This window comes from Cervus elaphus, chromosome 21 (genome assembly GCF_910594005.1).
Source record: "Cervus elaphus chromosome 21, mCerEla1.1, whole genome shotgun sequence".
Lineage (NCBI taxonomy): Eukaryota > Metazoa > Chordata > Mammalia > Artiodactyla > Cervidae > Cervus > Cervus elaphus.
Genome location: NC_057835.1, coordinates 30,054,082 through 30,080,334, shown reverse-complemented (window position 1 = coordinate 30,080,334; position 26,253 = coordinate 30,054,082). Strand labels below are relative to the sequence as shown.

Here is a 26,253-nt window from a genome sequence, read left to right as displayed (position 1 = left end):
ACAGTCTGAAAACAGCCCAGAGTCCTTCCATGGGTGACAGGGAACCACACCCAGGGTTATATCCAAGCACAGGAGTGTATCAGCAGTGAAACTTCCGACACATGTAACCACTTGGATGAATTTCAGTATGATGAGTGAAGGAAGCCGTCTCAAAAGGGTTATGTAATTTACACTTCTGTATACATGACATTCTCAAAAAGACAAAACTCTAGGAATGGAGAACAGATCAAGGAGTGGATGCCCTGGGCTGGGAGTGGAGACTGAGAACAATACAAGGCAATTTGGGGCAGTGATGCAACTGTCTGTATTCTTCTGATTACGGTGGTTGTTCAAGAAACTATCTACATGTGAAGATGAATAGAACTGTTCACCAAAAGAAAAATAAGCACTTTTACTATATACTTTGGACAAACAAAAAGAATCAAGACTTTATTAACAAATTAATTGCAAAAAGAAATAGTGAAATAAATGTCTAGGCAGAATTGCTGTATTTTTCATTTGTTTATTTTAAAACCAGAAATCACAGTTAATCTTAAGGATCTCAACCACCATAAATTCCATTCCACCGATGCTGTTAACCAGGTTTACCTGGGGCCTTTCTCCCTGGAGTAAGTCTGCCTCTAATACCATGAGTGTGTATTTCTATACAGTCCTTTAAATCATAGCTGTCATATTAATCCACTTTGGATTAATGACATATGGATACAAGGAATGATGATGTATTAATGATCTATGGAAATGACGTACTGTGTCAATTCTTTTAAGCCAAGAATAAGTTATCACTGAATAATTAATGACTAGCAGAAAATAAAGAAAAGTTCAGGAAAACAATTTTGTACAGATACCTTCCTGGACAGAGAGGCAGAGTCTGTACTTACAGACTGCTTGACTATGTCCGTCCAGTCTGGGGCCACTGCAAACTCGGGGTTTTCTTCCAGCCACCGGGGCAGATCCTTCATTGGAGGCGCCATAGCTCCACCCATCTGGGGAGAGGCATTTGGAAAAAGACTTAGAAAGTGACAAATTCTTCCCTCTCCCCCATCCCCATTTGTGTATCTACACAGATACATACACACGTCACATGTATTCTGGAAGAAATATGAACCTATAAAAGAGGTTGGAATAAAACATTTCTTTCTGGGAAAAGACATCCCAGAGAGATCAATTCTCTTTCCCAGTGTTTACCTTCTTCCCATTTCGTTTGTTCACAACAGGCACCCTTTCTTCTCCTGTCAAAGTGTTTATATCCAATTTATTAGGGTTTCGACATCTGTGTCGTTTCTGTTTCGGTTTCTGAAATGAGGAAAACAGCACATCTGCGTTCTTCTGCAAAAAAAAAAAAAACAAAAACAAATCGTATTTAGTAAAACCATAGTTAATACTTATTCTTTCCTGCATGGATGACAAGCAGAACAGTCAGGCCATTTTTAACTACTATGGAAATTTCAAAGAATCATTGAAAGGATCAGAAACCCCACTTTTCTTTGAAAGGAAAAACTATTCTCCTTCTCCTGTACTTAAAGAACAAACTTGAAAGCTGAAAATATGCTTTTCTTCTCATCTCTCAATAACCTGCTTCAAGTCTTGTCTTCAAATGTTTCACTGAGACATGATATTTTAAAAGGAAACTTTCTCTAGCTCCTTTGCTAATCTCTACTCGATGACGTGAATGGATACAGAGATGATCTCATGTCTACGCCATGAGACTGTGCACGAGGAGAAACAGCCCAAGGGATAAGAGTGTCTATGCAGGAGGGTGCATTCTGAGTGGCAGGAACTCACCAAGATAAAATGCAAACTCCCACACTTAAGTTTGAAAAAAATTCAATCACGTAAGTATAAGACATAAAACATGCACTGTTTAAAGCTAGCAAGCAGTTTAAGTGACAAATCATCTAGGGTCCTGTCTGATGTTTAATAAATGGCAAGAGTGTTAGTTGTTTAAGAAAGAAGCCAATAAAGCCTCAGGCTGCATCAGCCGCTCAGATCTCTTCGGGAACAGCTTCCTAATATTCTGCGCTGGGCAGATCCAGTCCAGAGACCAATTAAAGTGTGTTGGTTGGGAGAAGGGGGGGTGTTTTTCTATTAACGGGACCACCTGGAAACCACACCATGTGAAGAGTAATGGAAAAAAATCACATCTATTTGGTGGGAGAAGGAAAAAGCAAGGAAACACATACTAGGCGTCTTCAAATAGCTACAAGGCTGCTCTTCACACTGGACAGACCTGAAGTTAGTTTCTCTAATGTGGAATTTTTGATGTTTTTGTTTAGTCACTAGGCTGTGTCTGACTCTTTCGTGACCTCATGGAGTGCCACCTGCCAGGCTCCTCTGTCCATGGGCTCTCCCAGGCAAGAATGCTGGAGTGGGGTGCCATTCCCTTCTCCAAAGGATCGTCCCAACGATTCAGAGGATCGAACCCATGTCTCCTGAGTTGGCAGGCAGATTCTTTACCACTTGGGCAACCAGGAAAATCCCTAATGTAGAATACAGAGTGATGAAAGCTGGAAAATTCACACTGACAAGACAGGCTGAGGGACCAGGGATTTCCATGTTGTACGGGAGAAGGAAAAGGACTGACTGGGCAGGAGTCCTCCCCACCAAGTCTCTGCTCAGTGACACTCACTGGTACATAACTTGGCATATCAACAGTGTAAGTGGGATGCAGCTTCAGCCATTCAACTAAATCCTTATTTTTAGGCGCCTCCTCCCCCACCAGCCTCGTCCCATCTTCAAGATTTATAACAGGGATCCGTGTGTCTGGGTCCAGGTGTCCAGGAGAAGGAATGTTTCTTGTAGGTGGGGTCTCTATATCCTCTTCAAAAGCTTTGGTCACTTCAGTATCCTCCTGCAGAGAGAAGACAGTGGTCTCAATTCTTGAGTGGAGAGACTGGTCCTAGCCCAAGAAAACAGTAGCTAAGCAGGATGGGTCTCAAAAGGGAAGAAGGCTACTTGCAACAGTGGCAGTTTGGGAACAGTGATTAAATCAGAAGATGTAGCTTATTCTTCACACTGTCCAGTTAGTAATAAGGTAGAAAATGCACAGTCCATCTCTGCTCCATGTTTGAGACCCACCAGGAACATGACACAGGCAGTGAAGTCTGAGTCTGGTATGCCTGAAGGGGCGGGTAGCCTCTCAGTCTTTCTTGGGGATCCCTGGAGAGTGTCATTAAAGAAAGGAAAATTAGGGGACTTCCCTGCAGGTCCAGTGGTTAAGACTTCCAATGCAGGGGGCATGGGCTCAAATCCCTGGTTGGGAAACTAAGATTCCATATGTGGCATAGTACAGCGGAAAAAAAAAAAAAGAAATTATAGAAATTATAATTCACGGAATGTTCCAAAAGCCAGTTCATGTGTAGCTTTTTGGCATTCTGCGCTCAGTACAATTTTGTTGGTAGTACAATATTTCATATCAGGCATGTGTGGCAACACTGGAAAGATGAACTAGTTGAAGCTGAGACCTGACCATTGCCCAGCCACTGGTCCTCAAACTCTGCATTTCAACCTGCAGAAATTGTTCACGAGGCCCATGTGTCCAGCCATGCTGCTCCCGCTTTGGTTCAGGTCTCCGTCACTGGCCCCCTATATCACTGCAGTACTCCTAAACGGCCCCTCTGATTCTACTTCCATCCTCTTTAATCTAGTCTCCACTCTGTTAGACAAGGGGCAATCTGCTGAAATGCACCCTTCCTAGTTCAAAGATTATGTTACATCACTCCCCCTAGTTAAGCTAATTTTATAATTGAATTCCCATCATCTTCAGGATAAAATTCAAGTTCTTGAGCTCGGCCACCAAAGCCCTCTGTGGTTTACATCCCACCTCATGTCCAAGCTCCTCCCTGCTGAAGCTGCCTCCTCATCAAACTCCCTGGCCAGTAACTCTCAGTTCACCGGACACATTGGGCTCTCCCTGGCCACAGTCCTTTTGCACATGCTCTTCCAGCCCCCTCTTTTCAAATGGCTTACTCCCACACAACCTGCAAAATTTAACTTGAGGTATGACCACCTCTAGGGAAACTTTCCCACCTCTTTCTGCCCACATTCTCCTTCTTCCATCCCCATTCTTCCTTTGCATTCTCACTCCAGGGGCGCCTCACAACAATGACAGGTTATTTATCTGTCGCCCATCTTAAACACTGAGTTCTCCGGTGTAAGCACCTGTCAGGCTTTTATTCTCTGCATCCCAGTACCTGGCACAGGGCATGGCTGACTCCCACAATGCTGCTGAATGCAGAATGGCTGTATTCTTACTTTTCACAGCTGCACCGTGATCTCCAGGATGATGCCAATATGAGATTTTAGGATTTGTCTCATTCCACACAAGTAACCTTGCTGACCTCTACAGCTCTTCACTACTCAGTTTATTTACAGATTCATTCTCCTTCTGTTTTATGTGCTTGCACAAAACCCTCTATAACACCAAATGAGGAATTGCGAAATTCCAACATTTAAAAGTAGAAAAAAAAAAAATTAAAATAAACATACATTCTCTATTATCTGTTAAGAGTTTTGAGCTAGGTTGCTAATAGGACTTTAGGGGGAAAAAACTAATAAACTCTTAAGAGATAGCTTAAAATATGTGAATGAATAAAGTCATTCATAAGTCTAATATGGGGTTTATAATTACAATAGGAAATTATAATTGCTAATTCCTGATGCTGGGTCCACAAAATGAGATTCAAATGGAAAGATGATTTGTTGATGTTCCCGGAGAAAGGATTTTCAGTGAATAAAACCTATCAAAGCATTAGGGTGGTTCCCAGCAGGGGACCACACACCTAGCAATGGTGTTTCTTTAAGTTGGGGAACAACTAGTCAAAATTGATACACTATAAGGTATATTTTTACAAGATTCTAAAAGTAAATCACATGATCCACAAAAATGACCATTACTATGACTGGTATATTTGTAATAAGTTTTGAAAATAAATTACCTTTTAACCACCTGGATGCTTCTGAAACTCAGACCCATGGCTAGCTCACTTCAGTTGTGTCTACTCTTTGCGACCCTATGGACTGCAGCCAGCCAAGCTCCTCTGATAATAGGATTTCCCAAGCAAGAATACTGGAGTGGGTTGCCATTTCCTGTTCCAGAATCAGACCCAACTAGGGGACAAGTTTCAATGGAAGCTTGTTTGTCACTTCTAGACCCTGATTCCACCATGTCTCCCTACTCCTTTAGGTTATTAAGCTTCTCTTAAATTCAAGAACTCAAAAATGGGGAAATAATAATAGGGATGAAATAAGGAAAAACATATTTAAAGAAACTTCTCCCCTTGGCGTTTCTTAAACTGGGTCTACCACCCAGGGGATGGGCCCACGACCCGCATGCCAGCTTACCAGGCACCTCTGTGCCGATCGGGCTTCGAATCTATTATCGTTTGATCTCTAAGTTGCGTCTGACTCTTATTGACCCTGTGGACTGCATCCCGGTAAGCTCCTCGGTCCACAGGACTTCCCAGACAAGAATACTGGAGCAGGTTGCTGTTTTGTGCCTTGTACCAGTCTCAGTGCTTTAGAGGGGACTTCCTTTGTGTAATCTGGTTCCTGGGAGAAACTCTCTCATTCTTAATGGGGTGGCAGTTTAGGTGAGCGATTGAGACAGATCAGGGCACACAGCATTTTGATTACATTGCACTCATTTCCTTTGAAGAAGTAAATGTCAAAATCCACTGACACATATATTTCCTGCAAACCTAAACTAGCACAGACCTCAATTCAGTTGATATTTTTAAAATACCCATTTACAGAGGTGGGAGAATTTGCGATCACTAGCTTTGCATATGAACACAAATCCTCAGTCTGAAGCTGAACAAATCTCATTAATGCTGGAGCCCAAACATATTGATACTTCTAAGAGCAGAAGTGTTTCCATCTCGAGGCTCACAGGTTATAGGCTCAGAAGAACATGTGTGTGTTTGGGGCTAGTCTGCCGAGAGTAATCAATACATTAGGGCCTTGGGAAGAATAAATCCTCAAGCTACACATGGTTCAGGCTGAGTGATCTGTGCCAATGCTTAGCACAATATTCCGGCTCAGAACCACGGCTCTGTCCACTGTGGCTCTTTTGGTGGGAGGAGCAGCTTTCACACCACATCACCGAGGGGCATGTGCCCTGGCCTGGGCAGCAGAGCCAGAACCCGGCTGCCAGTGTGGGCACATGGGTGGCGGGGGGGTGGGGGGGTGGGGGGGTGTTTAGCCCCTGGACTTACTGCACTCAGTGATGTCCGTTTGTGGCTCATAAACAGCAGGTCGAGGCCCTCCACGTTTTTCCTCCTTCCCCGCCTCCGCTTCATGGGGGGCTCTCTGTCCACAAGGGAGCCATTGAGCAGATGTCTGTTGGGCGTGCGGGACAGGCCGGCCTGGAGCAGTTCCATCTGAGTCTTAAAGGCATCAGACACCGGCGTGGAGACGTTGGGCAAGATCAACTTTGAAGTGAGAGATGAAAAGTTTGAGGTAGAGCTTGCTGCCTCTCTCGAGGCCTTTGATAAATCGACCACTTTCTCTTGTCCATTCTCCGAGACCACCTGAGACCCGCGCAGCTGCGCCACCATCTCCATGAGGTTCCGCCGCTTGGCAGCTCTCTCGGCCTCGATCTCGATCTTCCTCCTCCTCCTCCTCCGCTGGCGAGGCACGGAGAGGTTGAGGGCATCTTCCTGTTGAAAAAAATCCCCACAGAAACAGTGAGCCCAGCCTGCACCTGCCAACAGCGGAAACAAGGGACGAGAAGTTTAAAGAATTGAACATCTGAGGCCAGAGCAGCCTTCTTATTTCAAACGGGACCGGCCAACACGAGCTTCGGAACTGAGTCAGGAGAGCTTATCTCTAGGCTGCCGGGGCAGGGCGCTCTTACTGACCTTGGACAGCTGAGGGGAGGCGGTGAGTTCCTCGCTCCCGCTGACGCTGGCCTGGCCCACGGTGGAGAGCTCGGCCAGGCTCCTCTTCTGCAGGGGACTGTCGGCGGTGGGGGGTGTGTAGCCGGGGATGAGGCCTTGGAAATCAAACATCTGGCGCCTATTTACCGGCCATTTGCCTTTCAACACTGCTTCACAGATGTTGTCTAATCGGTTTATCATTACTCGGTCCTAGACAAGAGAAGAAGAAAAGTCACACAAAACCGTAACAAAGACCTGGTGAAAATGACGAGATGGATACATCCACTGACCAAAGAGCGGAAAAGGCTTAAAAGGGAGCAGAAAGCAAACGAGCGAGAGAAGAAACCAAACCCACAAGGACTGCTTTAGGCTGCTGCGAGGGCCGAAGGTGGCTACAACACAGACCGCTCAGTATTTCTCAGCTATGAAGACTGAGGCACATAAATGAGAGGGCATTACATAACCACTGCCTCTAAAACACGTGTTTTACAAGTCACTGCTGTTCGGGCTACAGACTGTTGGTGTGTCGGCAGGTGACCACGGATGGAAGCCTGCACTCAGACTTCACCACGTGCTGATGCTGCAGTCCTCGGGCTGGACCGCAGCCTGTCCCAGGAAGTGGGACATCATTAGCGTCACTATTAATAAAGTTCAGCATTACGAATGGGCACCAACCTAGGAACACCTAATGAGTGTCGATTTGCATCCTCTACCTATTATCACTTCAAGTTTCATTGAAGCGTGGACGTTAAAAATTTCTAATTACAGCTCTTAGACCCAGTTTCCACAGATTAAAAGGGCCTGCTACTAGGGGCCTTCTGGCTGATCTGGGAAGCTCCCTTCTAAACTCAGTAAGGGAGATGAGCAAAACGAGGGAGATAAGGGGAGCAGGGCTGGGGGGCAGGGGCCAACATCTCTGATAGTGCAGTCTTCAGTTAAAAATTTCACAGTTTCTTTCCAACAGATACTAAGTGAGGGGATGAGTCCATAGAAACCTTTTTTTGTGTTGTCTGTCTTAAACCAGACAGCCCTGTTATGGTGATTAGGAAGATTATTTCCCCACCCTGAAAAACAGACCCAAATTACACAGAGATTTATTACAAAATTATACTAGTTAGCCAAAAGAGTAATTTCCACTTTGCTTTTGGTTACAGATAACTACATTTACGATTATCTCATAATGTATTTGAGCAAATGGGTCAGCAGCCCACCCTCTCCCCAGTTCAGAAGATTACAGGGTTCCAAATATATAGCAAGCTGTCTTAGATCTGAAAGTTCTGCTTTAGAATATTAAAAACAAAACAAAACACAGTTTTAAAAGTCCACACATATTCCCTTGTGCATTGTTGTTGGGATTGCAAAATGGCACAACTGCTGTGAAAAACAGTACAGAGGTTCCTCAAAAATTAAAAACAGAACTACCATATGATCCAGCAATACCACTTGTATGTATGTACCCAAAAAAAAAAAAAATTTAAGCAGGGTCTCAATGAGATATCAGTACATTCCCATTTACAGCAGCACCATGAAAAGCCAAGAGAAGGAAGGAAGCCAATTGTCCCAACGATGGACAGATGGATAAGGAAAATATGGTACAGACACACAATGGGCTATTATTCGGCCTTAAAGAGGAAGGAAATTCTGTTACATGCTTTCACAAAGATGGACCTTGAGGACATTATACTAAATGAAATAAGCCAGTCACAGAAGAACAAGTACTATATGATTCTATCTATGTGAGATATGTCGAGTTCATAGACACAGAGAGTAGTATAGTGGTTATCCAGGGGCAGAGAGGGAGTGGAGTTGGATAATGGGTATAGAGTCTCAGGCCTGCAAGATACAAAAGTCTTGGAGATCCCTTTCACAGCATGGGGGAAAAAAAAACCAGAAATATATATATATATATATATGATGTGAATAGATGAATATATTTAACACTACCCAACTGCACACTTAAAGAATGGTGAAGACTGTAAATTTCATGGTGTGTTTACCACAATAAAAAAAAAAATTTTTTTTTTTTCTCAAAAAATCCACACATTTTGTCAATGGGTGAGTCTTTTGAAGCAATAATCCATAGACTGTACTAGACAAATAACCTAAAAGACATCAAGGAACCAAAGAGTTCTATAAACAGTTCTTTTTTTTCTTACTTTCTTTGCTTCTTGTCACCTTTCCTATCCTATATCAAAGTATTCTACAGAATTTTTTTCTTCACACTTTTCCAGATCATTCTTTTATAAGAAAAAAAAAAATCTAGTATACAATCTTCATACACTATGTCAAAGTTTACCTGAAAATTATTTGAAAAATGAAGCTAGAATGATTTCCGTCACCTCATTTACTATTTTGGTCACCAAACAACAACAAAATCCCACCAACCTTAGGCCAAAATGAGAAGGCAAACGTCCTTTCATGAAGGAGCTGAGCTACAGATGGGTCACCATCCTCCATGTAGAATCCATCCCGGGTCTCATCCCTAGCAGTGCTCATGGAAGCATTGCTCTCTTCATCAAAATTCTTCCCTCTAGAGACAGCCCCTGCTGAGAAATGAGTTAATGTGCATCACCCACAACCAGAATCTTTCTGAAAAGGAAGTGCAGAGGGGAAAGGATTTAATATCTGAATGCTGATGAGCTCCTCTGTATCTGGTACCTACTATGGCTAGAATGGTACCAGGCATTTTGCACATCCTGTCACTTAAAGCTTGCAAGGGCCCTTGCACATAGCTGGCATTACTCCCGTTTAACAGATGAGGAAGCAGAAGCTTGGGGGGCTATGTCACTAGTCAGCAGGCATCCTGCTGCGGACAGGTCTCAGGGGAGGGTGGTGACAGCCAAGCCTCTGACCTGCAGGGCCCTCTGCTCCTCCACCAGAAAGAGGACTAACGTGTTGGCCATGATTCTGAGCTGAAGCTCAGGCAGAAAAGTATAGCACATGTTTTATTTTTGTTTCCTGGCAGGTACAGCAACCTACCTGGGACTTAGAAAGACAACTGGTTCTTCCTAGATTCTACTTCCACTCTTTATTTCTGAACGGAAACTAACTTAAGCATCATCTGCCTTAAAATTGTTATTGCCTGTAAAACCTTCCTTCTGAGAAGCTGCTGGAAGTAGTGCGTTCACAGGTCGTAGCAGGGCAAAACACACATCTGAGCATTACCCGATATCATCCTAATGAAAACGTACACTCATTACCCTTTAAACACCCAAAGAGGACACAGATCACATGACATGAAGACAGCTGCTGGGGTGGGGCCAAGAGAGGCCTGAGGGTCAGTCAGTTCTTACCTTCAGGCTGGGAAGACTCTTCTGACTTGTCATCATCTTCCAGCTTTTCCTCTTCGTCCTCCTCAGAACCCTTCTCAGAAATGGACTTGGGCCCAGAGTCCGCACCGACCTCCACACCTCTGGGCTCGCTCTTCCCAGCCCCCGCCTCCGCCTCGCGGTCCTGCCTCTGGTCCTTCCCACCGCCCTCGGCCTCCTCGTCCTCCTTCCCCTCAGGCTTCTCGGAGGCCTCCCTGGCCTTGGCCTCGGCTGCCCCCGCCTTGTCCTCCTGCCCCGGGGCAGCTGGGGTGGCGGCGGGGGTCTGGCCAAAGCCCAGAGCCAGAGCGTTCAGGGCAGGGGCACCGGCCGCGCCCCGGGCCTGGGCGAAGTTCTTGTGCGCGTCCAGGAAGGAGAGCTCGGGGTCGTTGAGAATGTGGTAGTCGGTGCGGCTGACCCCGTGCTTGGCGGCGCCCACCAGCAGGTCCCGGTCGTGCCGGCCGCACTCCCACCACTCGGGCAGGTCCAGGCTGGGCTGGCAGAGCTTGAGCCGCTCGGCCAGCTGCGGGTGGTGCAGCACCTGCTCGCGGATCCTGCGCAGCAGCTCGATGCGGTACAGCGTGCGGGAGGCGCGCTCCTCCGTGATGGGCTCGATGGCCGACGACAGGTCCGGCGGCTCTGCGCGGGAGGACCGCGGGTCTCCGAGGGGAGCAGAGGCAGGTCCCCGCACCCGCCCGGCCTCTCCCATCCCAGGCTGTCCACGCACGGCCTGCCTCCCTGGGGAGCCTTCTGCCCCTTCCGGTCCCCGCCACACTCCCATCCCCACACCACCGGCATCCCTGGGGAACCTACGCCCAGCCTTCCAGCCCCTCCACGTCCCCGGGGGCTTACCGTCATCTGGCTTGGCGGGCATGCGACACACGCGCCGGCACATGGCCACAAAGCAGCCGAAGTACTTCTCCAGACTCTCGTCGGACTTCTTGTCGAGCCGGGCAAAGGCTCGGAACTGGTTCCAGTCGAACTGCTGCTTCGCAGGGTCAAAAATGACCCCGAATGTGGACACCACGCGGTAAAAGTCCGCCTCCTCCCGCCTCGTCCACCTGTCAGAGAGGAGATCTTAGCTGTGGACTGGTACCTGAGTAAACAGGCTTAAAGGTTACTACTGCTTCTCCTTTAAACTGAATCCACAGTGGGGTTTTTTTTGCCTTTTTTTTTGGGGGGGGGGGGGTTTGGTGAGAGGGCTGGGTTTCATGGCCATCCTCTTGAATGTGATTCTTGCCTCTGCAGGCCAGGAAGAGCAGAGGAGACAGAAAGGTACCAGGGGCTGAGGAAACCCTAAGATGCTCACTTCTGCCGCTTCTCTGATATGATGGCCTCCCTTTCGGCTTCCAGAGCCCGCACTTCCTCGCGGGGCCGCCGCCTCCGCCGGTCTGTCTTCATCAGCGCCTCCTGCCGCATCTGCTGCCGCTTGTAGCTGCGCTGGTAGGCGGTGATGAGCCTGCGCAGCCGGGTGGTCAGCGTGGAGGTGCTGGGCCAGTACAGCTGGCCTAGCTCGGCACTGCCGTCGCTGAGCTTGCCTGGGGAGGCGGGGAGAACATTCCTGAATGAGAGAGCATTCCTGAATGTGCAGCTATGACCTTTGCCGTACGCAGGGTTTCCCACCGAAACAGGATGACTTGCTAACATTCAAATGATAGCCTGGGAAAAACTATGGTGGTGCTCTTAATACTTCCCTGTAGCCCAGACGGTAAAGACTGCCTGCAATGCAGGGGACCCAGGTTCCATCTCTGGGTCAGGAAGATCCCCTGGAAAAGGTAATGGCAACCCACTCCAGTATTCTTGCCTGGAGAATCCCATGGACAGAGAAGCCTGGCGGGCTACACTCCAGTACATGGTGCCCAAAGAGTCAGACAAAACTGAGTGACTAACACTACTACTGAGGAAGTACGGAAGTTTCATATTAGTATGGAACTTATAAAGCATTCTTTCTCAACTCTTTGTGGGGGGAAAAAAGCCAAGTTCCTACATCAATCACACATAAAGAAACATACTTTGTGCCACAAACTACATGGCGATAATACAATAATCTTGAACATAAAAAACAATCATATAATTGTTACCTAATGGTTTTACATTAGGGAAAAAGTAGGGTAGTAGTCTCAATAAACTGGTAGTTATTTCATATATTTAACAAATTTCCTGCTTCCATGAGCTATGTTTCTGTAGATGCTTAAGAGCTTTCATTAATTGGTATAAATCATAAATACATAAATTGTCTTTGTCCAAAAAAAGTTATTTTATCAAAGAGATTGAACATAATGATTAACCAAGAATCAGCAGGAGTTAGAATTCTTCACAACAGAGAGCAGTAGATGAAGTGGCATTTGGAGACACCACCCTGGTGAAGGAGCTACAGCCTGGCCGTGGGGCCCGGCCTGAGTCCCACTCCTCAGCTCTGCTCCCCCCAGCTTTCAGAGTTGTACCTGGGGCACGTATTTCCATGGGCTCTTCCTTGTCTTCTGGAGAATTTGCAAATTCCTCAAAAGCAAAGCAAGACACACAAGTTATTTTAATTTGGGGTTCTATTTTGCTTTGTCTTTTAAGGAAAGGCTGTATTCTATAAAGTTTAATAATAAGTCTTATATGGGCATATAATATTTTACTGGGGCCATAAAAGTGAATGTACTTGAGTTCTTACATCTATTTCATCCTTGAACGGTGTTCTGGTTGGTTTATATTCCGGGTCTTCATCTTCTCTATCAAATTCTCCCCTGTATGAAACGTTTTTAAAAAATGTTTAAATCACACTGATTAGCAAGAGACCAAAGGGAGCCTGAGAAAAAGGAACAGCTCGCCTCATGCTGCTTTGAATTCTGAGCCTGACATCCAAAGCGACTCTGTCGGTATTTAAAATGTGCAGCCGTGAGGGGCGGAGGGTGTGTGTGCACGCGGTGGGGTATGGTGGGCGGGGGGGTCATGATCATTTGAAAAAGACAAGTTGCAGATTATCTAGATCCTATATTGTGTTTAAATAGTCATCATGATACATAAACAGACTATACTGGTAAACACCGCTCAAGTCCAAATCAGATGCGGCACAGTGCGTGGTGCTGTGTAAGGACTGAACTCTGCCAGTGGATCTGACACTCTGACACTGACATAAAGTTTATTAAAATTTTAAAGTGTCCTTCTTACCCGTCACCGCCATCTGCTAGCATGTCTGTTCCTCTCTGCTCGGCAGCGATGGCCTTGGCATCGGGCATACCAACTCGTTCCAGGAAGCACAGCGCGGGGTCAGCTCGCATGGAGTTGTACTTCTCGTACCCTGCGCCGTCCCCCCAGCCCACAGAGGACACACACAGAAACAACGAAGGCCCATCACTCACAGAACCACAGCACGGCTGCCTCACACCAAGTTCGTCTCTATAAGATGACGGTTTATGCCCTATTTAAACTAACCAGGCCGTAGTAGCACATTTTTGGAACGCTCCTCCCAGGGCAGATTGGGGGAGGGGGAAGGCAGATTACATTTCACGGATGTTATCAGAATGACCTTAGTAAATACTAATGAAAAAACAGGTTCAGGGTAACTGCAAGATGCCCGGGAAGAGGTCTGACCCTGTTGTCCCCAAGATCTAATTTTGCTTGGCATTTAAAAGGCGGCGTAATGTTCTTCGATGACCTCTGCAGTGGTCCAGCCCACCCTCCCTGTGAGCGGCTTCGGTCCTGCAGGAAGTCCACCACCGGCTGAGACATCCCTGTCTACGTCAGGCCAACGAACCTGTCTGATCAGGTTTAGGATGATGCGTGTCAGTAAGATGACACTGTTCCCTCTATGATTTTCAAACTGCAATTTGCTTTTTGACTGCCCAGGTTGACTAGATGGGAAATGGCAGATCCCAACAGTGCACTGCGGGAAGATGGTTTTTGGGGCTGAGCTCACAAAACACGGCTGCAGTACACAAGCAGAACGGCACAATTCAATTAGGGTGTGTACGACAACACCCCAGCTCCTAACTGCTGTAGAGCCGCCAGCCAAACTGTAATCATGAAAGGTTTTATAAGCCATCATTCTCCCCCTTAGTCAGGCTGGGCTGCCGAGAATACCTCAGCGACCTCCAGAGACTCGGGATTATAATCAGGAATCGTTCACTGTATATATCATGCCAGTTCTGCATCCCCGGCCTTTCAAAGTTAACAAGGCTGCGTCCCACTCAGGGGAGCCGCGGGTTCTCGGCACTGACATTTGTGAAATATTGCTTGGAACAAAGCCCAGGAGGCACTTGTACAGATTAATAGCAGAGGTTAAGCCCACCGTCCACTTTGACATGGGCTGGCAGAGCGCTCGAGGGGAGCCGTGCTGGAAGCAAAGTTTCGAAAGAGCTATAGGACAACTTGGCTATTATTAAAACAAATATGGTTTGGGTTCTATTTACAGCCAAGGAAGAAATGTTTTCTTCTCAAATACTCAACAAACATTCAAAAACAGCATCTGATATTTACAGTTCATATTAGATTTTTCGTGCAGGGAAACCGTAGACGCCAAGAGTCCTTTGGAACTAGCCTCATTAATATTATGACTTTGGAAAGAGTGTGCAGAGAGCTCTAAATAAAGACAAAGACACATGGTCAAGACGGGGTCCGATGCAGACGCCCTACCGTGTTTGAACACGCCGATGAGCAGGGACTTGTCTGCTTCCTTATCCCACCAGTCTGTGGGGACTTCCGCGTGGAAAGGTTCAGGTATCCACACGTCAGCTTCACTGTAAAGACAACCACTGACGTGATATTTACAACAGACCCACCCCACTGTTGGAAAAGAATGCTAAGTGAGGAGCATGCCACGCGCCCCTTCCCATGACAAGCACCTGAGCATCGTGGAGTGGGGTGGGGATGCGGGGGCGGTGCGAGCAAAGGTTGCAGGAAAGGGCGGAAGTCGGCCGCCTTCTACCGGGACCAGAAGTGAACTTTATCACACAGGACTCTGTTTTAAAGGTCACCTCAGAACATCAGTCATTCCGTTCACACCTTTTTGTACGTCCACACAGACATACAAACAGGCTTCTCCCGATTCTCCTCAAGTCCCCAGGCTGGTAGGACAAACACTGCATTCGAGATGCAGACAGGGAGATGCACTGAAGGTGTAGGAGGTTTGAAGCGCGCCCCGCCACCCGTGATGTGGACTCCGATCGCCCATATGGTCACGGCCAGGAGGAACCCAGGCGTGTACCCACCTGGAGTCGGCGCCCTCCAGGATCTTCTCTGCCTGGTCTCCTATCACTTCTTGTCTCAGGTAGTAGAGCATGCGGACACGCAGCAGGACCCTGGAGAGGGAGACGGGGGAGGGGGGGAGTTCTTAACTTCGGGACTGTTTGCCAACAGTGGCTTTTGGCAGCTGCTGCTGTTCATCCATCATCCTGCCAAGGCTGATTAGCCATGCTGTATGGTAGGCTTGAAGCGTGACAGATGGTGCCACATAATCACCTCTGCGTGTGCTTTCTGCTGGCTTCCAACCGGCCTGCCTGGCAACCGCGCCCCCTGCACGGGAGGGCCGGCGCTCAGCCCGGCCCGGGCGCACTTCATTTAGTCCTACCTAGCGCAGCTTGTGAAGTTTAGACACGTAGCCCACCACTGCCTCTGAAGTATTGAAGCAAGTTTGTAAACAACTGAGCAGATGGCTTTCAGTAACTGTTCTGCTTCATTATCTCATAAAATTTCCTCAGCTGCTGCCTTAATACCATTTTTGGAAGCACATCAGAAGTTGTAGGAATAAACGAGATATAAAATCTGGTTTTACTACCTGACAATAAACCCTCAATACGGAATGTCAGGTTTTCCAGATTATACAACTTTGCTTCCGAGGAAGGAAGATGGTGGTGGGGGTGGATCCTCGCCGGGCCACCCCTTAAGGGGCAGTACCCATGTTTTATTCCTTCTAGCTTACATAACCTGGAAGCCCAAGTTGTCGCTTAACAAATGGTAATACAACATCACAAAGGAGATTAAAGTATGTCCCATTTGCTGAAGTTCTTAGTCATTTTCAAGGAACTGGTTTTTAAAAACTCATGGAACTCTAGGAACCAGATTTTAAATCTCATGTGGATTTCGTCAATGGTGTAAAACTAATTCTTTGGATAAAGCCCACCTGGTAAACCCCCCAAGGCCTGTCTAACTCTCAAGTCTAGCATCTCCCGGACTGGCCCTGGTGTGCATTCAGGACAGACATCTGAAGACCACCGCCTTGTCCATGAGTAGACAAAACCAAGTGCAATTCCCATCACACACTTGGAGAACACGTCACAATCCATGTGTCACATGTACTACCACTAGGTTTATTTGATCCTCACAGTAACTCTAGGGCAAAGTGGGACAAGTTGCGATTTCCATCTCCTAAGCTAACAGAAGACAAGTGACAGACTTCAAAGTCACAGAGTCACTTTAAGCATGGATCACTCAGAATTAGGCCGTCTGACTCCACCACTTTGTACTGTCTCTAGGGATGTGGACCCTGTCCTTGAACATATCAAAATGGCAAGTAGGGGTGGCTTCACCACGACAGACCACCCCTGATCACACACAGATATCCTGTGTACCACCTGCCTCTGATCACACAGACACCCACTCTATCACCAGCCGCCAATTGCACACAGACACCCCCTGTATCACCCACCCCGATCACACAGACACCCTCTCTACCACCCGCCCCGATCACATACGGACACCCCATGTACCACCTGCGCCGGATCACACACAGATACTCCCTGTATCACCCGCCCTGGATCACACGCAGACACCCCCTGTATCACCTGCCTGCCTGTCAAGCATGGGGGCTGCTCCTGGCCAGCCTGGGTTCTCAACAGGCAAAACGCAAAGCTGTAAATACCTGAATGTGCTCCAAGGTAAGAGATCTTTTTGAAAAACTGGTTTTTATTAAGATTTCTCTCTCTGGATAAGATTAAAAATCAGCTGCGCCACACTGAACCTGAAGAAGCGAAGTGAGAGTGTGGGCACGAGCAGAGTCGCAGCCCAGGTCTCCTCACAGAGACCTCAGCCAGGATGCACCCTCCACCTTTACCTGGATCTTCTTGCGTGCACCAAACCTCAGTGCAGCAGCAGTGACCCTAGCAGTTTCTCTCCCTTCAGGAGAAGACAAGGTTTTCTACGTCATGAGGAGTTTTAGTTTTGTGGATGGAGGCTTCCACGAACTATTTTAACTGTGAATATCATCTTTCTTCTAGAGGAAAAAATTCAAACTCATGTACAGGCAAGCTGAGTGCCCCTGAGGGATACATGGTGGGTCCTGGCAGGATAACGAGGTGATGGAAGGTGGCCTCGGACTCTAAGGGGTTTGCACGTGGTGAGTCAGGACGCCTCTCGAGTCCCCAGTGTTAATCTTCATTCCAGTGGCTGGTCCCAGAATCTAGGACCTGTTTTCTGTTTTCTGGATGAGCATCCAGGTCAGGACCACATGTGCACTTAACTGTCCCACCCCTTCCATCTCTTCCAACCCAAGACAGTTCCTGTCTTTGCCTCTGTCTTTGTCTCTTCAAACTTTTGAAGAGAACTGGCCAGATATTTTCCAGGAGATCTCACAATTTGGGTCTTGTATTTCTGTCTGACTGCTCATCCCAGAGAGGAGGTGGAGACATGGCCAGTTCTCTTGAGACCCAGGTAAGAAGATGTGAAGAGCACGCGTTACAGCTCACGTACTAACCAGGGTGGGTGCCTGATGGAAGTCTGTGATTGATGTCAGAGTGGGAAATTAAAAACCGCTGTCTCTCTGAGGCCTGGGAACAGAGCCTGCTCCCACACTAAGCCCCTTCAGTTACGGTTTCTCTGAATGCAAAACTCCTAAGGTTATGGACCCCAACTTCACAGAAACTGCAAAGAAATAGAAGTTTTCTAATAGCTATGAGTGGGGCGGGACTTTAGGGAGAACCACTATGCCATGACAGTAATGGTGGTTTCAGAGGTGCCAAGATGGTTTGAGGTAATGGTTTTGAAGACTCAGAAAGGAAAAACTTTGTCAGTCAAAATCTAAGAATCGTGATCAAAGGTGGTCCCTGAAAGCACCATTACATTTAAAAAGGGATGAGAACCATGAGTCAGGGCAACCCAGAAGCAGGTGTCCTCTAGGAAATTATTTCACTGAGGCTTTCGACAACCGTGAGGGAAGGCAGGCTTCAGACATGGGCAGGGGGAGGGGTCGAGAGCAAGGGCGGTGTCCCTCAAGTAGCTGAGGGACCTTGAGTATCTGAGACTTGGTTTCCTTGTCTGGTAAAGGGGGATAAAAGAGTAAGATGACCCATCTTAGACAATTCAAACAGAAAAGCCATAGGAAGCACTTGGCGTGCAGCCAGTAACAGGTGCTCAGACTTTTGTTGCTACGATATAGAGACAGATATTTATTGAAGCTCTATTTGACAAGTAAGGAAAGTGAGTCTGAAAGGGGATGAGAAGCTTGCCCCAGGTCGCCCCAATCAGGAAGGGTGCAAGATGTGCACTGGCCGTGCTGCTGAACCCTAGATGCTGAAAACACATGCTCAGAGGAGGGGAAGCATCCACAGGTGGGGGTGCTGGCTCAATGTGTCAGCAGCTCACAGAGCTCCGAGCAATGAAATTAATTCAGGTCCAGTTCCCTTCAGTTATGTATAATCAGGTTCTGGAAATAAAGGTGAGGAAAAGGATTCCAAAGCTCACAGGTAAGAAAAAATGGACAACAACCGAGGAGTCGTGTGTGTGTGTGCGTGCGGATGCGCACATGTGCTAAGTCACTTCAGTCGTGTCTGACTCTTCACGAACCTATGGACTGTAGTCCACCAGGCACCTCTGTTCATGGCATTACAAAGCAAAAAATATCATCTAAACTCCCCAGCCCCTTCATGGGAAGCAGTCAGTTAAAGGTAGGATTATATAAAGCTAACCACAATTCTCTAAACACACTGGCTAAAACTCAGTTATCCACATGTCCACAGCACCCTCATTCACAACAGCCAAAGACATCCGTTAACCCAAGTGCCCATCAATGGATGGATGAACAAAATGTGGTCTATACACACAATGGAGTATTACACAGCCATAAAAAGGAACAAGCTTCTGACAGAAGCTACAACATGGATGAACCTTGAAAACATTATGTTCAGTAAAATAAACCAGCTACAACAAGGCATATTCTACAACGAGATACCTAGAATAAGCCAATTCTTAGAGACAGACAGTAGGACGGTACTGTTAAGTGCCGAGGGCAGGAAGGATGAGCAATCATTTAATAAGAACAGAGGTTATATTAAGGTCCATGAAAAGGCTTCGGGTCTAGACAGTGGTGATGGGCACACAGCAATCTGAATATAATTATTCCCAATGAATTGTATACTTACAAATAGTTGAAGTAGTAAAATTGTGTTTATGCATCTTTACTACTGTCCTCCCCCCCCCAAAAAAAACAGTCCTTTAAAGGTAGGCTTCCACGTGACTTGACATCATGTTTCAAGAAAAAAAGACAGTAAAGCTGCACCATGAGAGTGTACTAGTCTTACTGATAGCTATCCAGTGTATACACATACTTGAGTACACGTACATTTAAGAACCAGAAGGGCTGCCCGCTCCCCGCACGCGCCCTCCCTGACGTACTTGTTGCAATGGTGCTGCAGGTGCTTCTTGTAACTGTCCTCCTGGAACAAGGCGTCCGGGTTGCAGCCAGCCAGCCAGTCGGCATCCTGCACCACTGGGTGTGAGCTCTGGGCTTTCACCTTCTTGCCCTTCCTCCCCCTGGGCACCGGGGCGGACAAACCTAAATGCGGAGTAGTCATGATGATAACAACAATAGATACTATCCACGACCCCAGTGACTATGTCAGGGTCAGGAGTCAGGGACACGCAGGGTCTGGGGCTCCTCCCGAGCTCCGCGGAGGCTCCCGCAACCCCGTGCATGAGGTGCAGACCCACCGGAATGGTTGACCAGGGCCCGCGTCTGGCCATCAGCCGTGGGTGTGATGAGATCCCAGATGAAGCTCTTGATGTTCTCGTCCCCCCGGTAGTGGTTGAGGCAGTACACAAGGATGGTCCTGCAGATGGTCTCCACGTCCTGCTCACTGAGCGGGCGCTTGTAGCGGCCATGGGAGAGGATGTCCGTCCACCGCCCCCAGCTGCAAAGCAAACGTGGACAGTGCCTCTAACCTGAGACCTGGGGCTCTGGTTTCAGAGGCAAGCGGCAGCTTTAGGAGGGCTTGTGTCAAAACTAGTGACATCAACATCAGGCGATGGGAAGGCAGTCCAGGTGCAGGAGCTAAACACACAGACACACACAGCCTCAGGGTGGGAGCTGACACCTGCATTCCCAGCAGGGACCTGAAAACCCTCCGCTCCACTCCTCGAGGGCGTGGTTCCCATGATCTGATGCTGACCCACCATCTGAGATGGAAGGTGACAAGAGGCAGGTGTGACCACCCCCACATCAGGAAGCCCGTGATGAGGGTGCGGCTGCAGAAGCAGCTGAGCATCTCCCGATACCCAGACGTGAGGTGGTCTGCTGGCTTGCATCGGACCCTCGGCCCGGAGTGGGGAAGATTAACGACCAACCACACAGGAAGTTATTAGAAGCATCATTCATTAGAAGCATCATCCATCAGCTTGAAGAAAAAAGCTGTATGTGATTTTCATTTTGGTAAGGCGCTGTGTCATGTGTTAAAAGGGAATTATAAGGACACATCAATAATTAATGGAAAGCCACGAAACGTCTCCCTCTGAAACCAAGTCCCAAATATAAGCACTTATGGGTTCTCCTGTGAAACAGGGAGAGAAAAGGCCGTGGACAGGCCCCTACACGCAGCCCACGGGCAAGTGCCATGTGAGCGTACCGTCCCTGGGCTCCAGGTGCTCAGGGCAGAAATCAGCTCACCAGGGGCTCCGCCTCTGCCCCACCTGGTCCTCTAGCTTCCAGATTTGTTCTCCTAGTTCCTCAAACTGCAAGGCTGGCTCTAGCCTTTGGGCCTTTGGACACACAGCTCTTCTTGCCAGAAACTCTCTTCTCCCTGTCCATCACCCCGCCCTTCCTCCTACCTCAGCTAATTCAAGATGTTTGTTCATGCCGCCTCTGTGGAATGCCTTCTTTGATTCCCCCACTTAGAAGTAGGGAACAGCGCCTGAGCTGCCTCTTAAAGGAGAGAAGACCTGTCTGCCCGGGGTAGGGGAGGGGGTGCCATGACCATACTCCTCATGGTCGTATGCTAGCACAGTGCCTCGAACATGGCAGGTGGTCAGCACACGTGATGCCTAGGGCAGGAGGGAAGGGCTTTACAGAAAGACAGATAAGCATACTTTCCAGCTTCGGCAGCGATTAACATGCTCTGTTGCTAAAGTCAGCAGCAAGATTCCCAACTTTGACTACTAAGATTGAACCATGGAAAGAGGTGAAGTAGCAAAAGGCTCAGGTGGAGGGTCTCCGCCACATAAAGACGGCCAGGAGAGAACCGCCGGTGTGTGGAGATGACGCAGAGAGGGGACCCAGCTGCAAAGACATGGGATGGGCTGCAGTAGACCTGCCTTTACTGTGTACGCAACCACTGACCCAACATGTACTGTGTCTGCTGGCACCGCAACTCTGCCCCGAGGACAAAGAAGGAGCCCCAGGCCTCATGGAGCCCTTCACTGGGGCTCCAGCAGGAAGCAACCATTAAGAGCCATCACCCGACCAGCTGAGTGTGACAGCACGTGCAGGAAACCCTTAGGGGTAGGAAGTGGGGCAGGATGCTGAGGTGATGCCTGCTAGGAGGTCAAGTGCCGGAGGTGGTAGGTAGATCAAGTCTGGGCTGGGGGAGTGGGGGCAGGGCGGCCTGTGAAAACAGCACACGGCAGAAGGTGAAGGATCTGCCCTAAGCGCAGCCCTGAGTGCCCGTGGGAAGGACCCACAGGACAGACAAGGGCCAGGTAAGATCCCTGTCGGCCACATTAGCAGCATGTCTGTTTCTTCTGAAACTAATGATGATCTAGTGGAAGAAAGAAATCACAGAGCAGAAGTCATCAGGTCTATAGAAACACTGTTTTGGTGGCAGGTTTTTCATTTGGGGATTCCCTGCTGGCTCAGAGGCTAAAGCATCTGCCTGCAATGCCGGAGACTGGGGTTCGATCCCTAGGTCAGAAAGATCCCCTGGAGAAGGAAATGGCAACCCACTCCAGTATTCTTGCCTGGAGAATCCCATGGACAGAGGAGCCTGGTAGGCTACAGTCCACTGGGTCGCAAAGAGTCGGACACGACTGAGCGACTTCACTTTCACTTTCCATTTGAGCAGTATTTGCTTCCAGTCCCACCAGGTGTGAGAGCATATTGTTTAGGAATTCTGATTTGCGCCGAGCACCCTGTCTTTCGAAGCCCTGTGCCGTGGCGTTTCAGAGATGGATTCAATGTGGATCCTGCGGTTGAGCAGGGGAAATATGACCTGTTCAGATGGCTGAAATGACCTCCACGTTTCAGATGGGTAGGAAGAGCTTTACAAGTGAGACCACTGCCTTTAACAAATTTTTATAACAGAAAAATGATGAAAGAGTACCAAAAACGATGAAAGAGTGGTAATTTTAGGTGAAGGAACACTAGAAAAAGACTTTGTAATTCTGAGACTTCATTCTGAGTTATTAGTGATCAACAAGTGAATCTGACATGATTCTTTAAAGGACAAACCCCTTCAAATCTCTGAGGATCTGCACGGCTTTGAGTTCTTTAACCACCTGGGTTGTGGCAAAAGCATTTGTGCCCTGGGCAGTCACAGAAACCCAAACATAAATTAGAGTTCTTCCTATACCACTTGGAATTCTAACCGTCTTTTGAATGAAATTCCATTTCTCATGTGAGCTTGACTCACCCATAGACGAGCAGGTTCTTCTCAACTCGGAAGCACTCGCTCCTGGCATAGCCCTGGGACCTGTCTGGGGGCCGCCGCGGCTTTGTGCAGGGCTTCTCCTCTGAGTCGCTCTCCAGGTCTGAAAATTCCATCAGCTCGTCCTCCTTCACCGCGCTGTATAGCCTGGTTTGCTTCCTCACTCTTGGAGTGTCAATAACCAGGTTGTTCTGAAAGACAGCAGATACTCTGAAACTTCTGAAAAGCAAGCCCTGGGGGAGGTCAGACAGGCAGTCAACATGATGGCACACTCACCCTCCCGTTTAAGGCATCGATATCCAATTCTGCCTTCTTCGCCCACTTTTGCCAGAAATTTGGATCATCTAAGGAAATATCTGTCCTATTTCCAGATGCAACAAAACTGGCCTAAAGGGGGAAAAAATATTCATTACTTTGCGATGGTTTTCTCAGAGGTGAAATGCAAAGCAGCTTTCACTCACTCATTCTCGCAAACACACAGGCATCCTTCCACTGTATGTGCGCCAGGTGTTATGGTCAGTGGGACTGGGACGAAGGACTGTCCCTTAGGCAGCTCACTGTCCAGGGGTTGAGACAGATCAGGAAATAAAAGATGAGAGCACAGTCTAACAGATGTCAGGTGACAGAGGTACATACAGGTGCAGCCGATATACAGAGGGGAGCCCTGGCCAGGCTTAGGTGAGCCGGGGGTTCCTGCTGGGAAGAGAGAATATGCCCTCCAGAACACAGTGCCCAAACCAGCCTGTTAAAATCCCAAAGAACAGGGCTTCCCTGGGGGCCCAGTGGTTAAGAATCCACCTTGCAATGCAGGGGATACTGGTTCGATCCCTGGTCCACAGAGATTCCACATACCAAGGGGGCAACAAGCCCTCTGCCCCACAACTACCGAGCCTGTGCTCTGGAGCCCAGGAGCTGCAACTGCTGAGACTCTGAGTCACAACTATTGAAGCCTGTGTGCCTAGAACCCGTGGTCTGTAACAAGAGAAGCCACCACAATGAGAAGCCTGAGCACCGCAACTGGAGAGTAGCCCCTGCTCGCTGCAACTAGAGAAAGTTCACGTATAGCAACGAAGACCCAGCACAGCCAAAAATGAATTACCTTAAAAAAAACCACAGAACAAGAAAGCAAGTGGAAATGTTCAGGATGGAGCATGTGCAAAGGCACAGGGGCGAAGAAAAGTGATTGTGTCATGTAGCCGGGGATTCGGGTGGTTGGGGGGTGTTGCCCAAGGTCAAGCTGGTGAGGCAGGCAGAGGCCAGGGCCAGCAGGGCCTCGCGTGTCCTGTTAGCAGAGTCCAAACCCCATCCTCGGGCAGCAGGGAATTCTTTGAAAACGGGAATAATCTTGAGAGGGATGAAACGATATGCAAAGTCACCTGTCAGAGGGACCACACCAGGTCCCGGCGCAGGGGCAGGGTGGGGGGAGCGTAAAACAGAGCAGAACAGGCTGCGGCCAGGGTTTAGGGAGATGGGGAACGTCTGCAGAAATGCAAAGAAGGAGACAGGCTAGAAGGTAGTCCTAAAAAGGTAAAATTAAAGGGGCTAGAATGTGAGGGCACGTAAAGCCTGAAGGAGGAGGAAGCCATGAAAACCCCAGCATTCAATTTCTGGCATCCGAGAGGTGTGACTCAGGTGAAGAAAACAAGGGTGCGCGTGTGTATGTGCACATGCATGCACAGAGGTGGAGGAACGGAGATAATGAACCTGTTTTGGTACCAAATGAATTTGAAGTATCCGTGAGGATGGAGGAAAGAACCTGAAAAGAGCACGAAAGATAAGAGGGAGAAAGTGTTGGGTCACTAAGCCCAGACAAGGAGAACCTTTCAAGACTGGAGTAGCTGTGAGAAGTGGATCAGCTGTGACAAGTGGAGCAGGTGGGACAAGTGCAGTAGGTGGGATAACTGGATATGGATAACTGGATATCCATGTGCAAAAGAAGGGAGCTGGACCTCTGTCTCATATCGCACACAAAAATTCACTCAAAAAGGCATTGGAGACATAAAAGTTAACAGTGAAAACTATAAAACTCTTAGAAGAACACACAGGAGCAAACCTTTGTGCTCATAGGTTAAACAATGGATCAGAAGCACACATGATAAGAGAAAAACATGGGTAACCTGGGCTTCTTAAAATTAAACACCATTAAGAAAGGACTAAGAGATATATATGCAAATTATCTAATGAGAAACTTTTATTTGGAATACTTAAAACTCAATTAAAAAAAAGTTAACTAAAAAAGGTTTAAAGCTGTTCAGAAGATCTGAAGAGACATCTCCCCAAAGATGATATTTATCAATACCTGGCCAACAAGCACATGAATAGACACTAAAATAGTATCAGAGAAAGGCAGATCAAACCAGTGTGGGCTATCATGTCACACTCGGTAATAGGGTGATCATTAAAAAAGACAGACAACAAAAAGTGTTGGTGAGGATGTGGACAAATTAAAACCCTAACCACTGCTGGTGGGAAGGACAAATGGTACAGTCACTTTAGAGAAGAGTCTGGCAGTTCCTCAAAGGGTTAGTCGCAGAGTTACACAAGATCCAGCAATTCCATTCCTGGTATATAAGCAAGCGAAATGAAAACATACGTCCACACAAAAACTTGTATATAAATGTTTGTAACATCATTCATAGTAACCAAAAAATGGAAACAATCCAAATTTCAGCACCAGCTAGTGAATGGGTCAACAATCAAGGTCCATATTCAAGTGGTAAATAAGGTGGAGCCATAGAATGGGATGTGATTCAGCAATAAAAGGAAACAAATTAGTGATAACATGCTACAACATGGATGAGGCCCCAAAACAGGCTAAGGGAGTGAGGCCAGACACAAAAGGCGACATGTTGTATGATTCCATTTGTATGAACTGTCCAGAGTGGGGAAACCTAGAGAGACAGAAAGCAGAGGAGTGGCTGCTGGGACTTGGGGGGGGGGGGGGGCGGATGGGAAGAGGGGGGGGGGGGGAGGACTGCTAAAGGGTGATGGAAATGTTCTAGCCTTAGATGTTGGGATACTTGTACATGTCTATAAATATGGTAAAGGTGCGGGATGGTACACTTAAAATAGGTGGTTTTTATGGTAAGTAAATTACATTTCCATAAAGTTGTTCAAAATGAAAGTGCAAAGTGTGGCACTGGGCCTGGAGGTGGGTGGATGAAGCCTCAGAAGGGGCAGGGTGGGGGGACCGGAGGGTAGAAGCTGGATGTTGGGAAATGAGTAGAGAGTAAGGCAGTGGAA

General features: G+C 47.7%; 1 protein-coding gene across 4 annotated transcripts in view; it reads right to left on the bottom strand.

The window, feature by feature from the left end:
* CHD7 (chromodomain helicase DNA binding protein 7) overlaps positions 1–26,253 on the bottom strand; it is a 184,731-nt gene that overhangs the window by 2,465 nt on the left and 156,013 nt on the right. For 3 of the 4 annotated variants that reach the window (XM_043879149.1, XM_043879153.1, XM_043879150.1), the window contains exons 20-37: positions 23,287–23,397; positions 22,996–23,201; positions 20,087–20,286; positions 19,772–19,931; positions 15,376–15,465; positions 14,801–14,904; positions 13,337–13,466; positions 12,840–12,912; positions 12,625–12,679; positions 11,490–11,718; positions 11,033–11,241; positions 10,169–10,819; positions 9,261–9,421; positions 6,858–7,085; positions 6,213–6,656; positions 2,627–2,848; positions 1,186–1,326; positions 879–983 (exon numbers count right to left, since the gene is read on the bottom strand). In XM_043879149.1, the coding sequence (XP_043735084.1) occupies positions 879–983; positions 1,186–1,326; positions 2,627–2,848; positions 6,213–6,656; positions 6,858–7,085; positions 9,261–9,421; positions 10,169–10,819; positions 11,033–11,241; positions 11,490–11,718; positions 12,625–12,679; positions 12,840–12,912; positions 13,337–13,466; positions 14,801–14,904; positions 15,376–15,465; positions 19,772–19,931; positions 20,087–20,286; positions 22,996–23,201; positions 23,287–23,397 (3,519 nt within the window). The remainder of the gene's footprint in view (positions 1–878; positions 984–1,185; positions 1,327–2,626; positions 2,849–6,212; positions 6,657–6,857; positions 7,086–9,260; positions 9,422–10,168; positions 10,820–11,032; positions 11,242–11,489; positions 11,719–12,624; positions 12,680–12,839; positions 12,913–13,336; positions 13,467–14,800; positions 14,905–15,375; positions 15,466–19,771; positions 19,932–20,086; positions 20,287–22,995; positions 23,202–23,286; positions 23,398–26,253) is intronic. The other variant, XM_043879151.1, reaches the window with a different exon arrangement.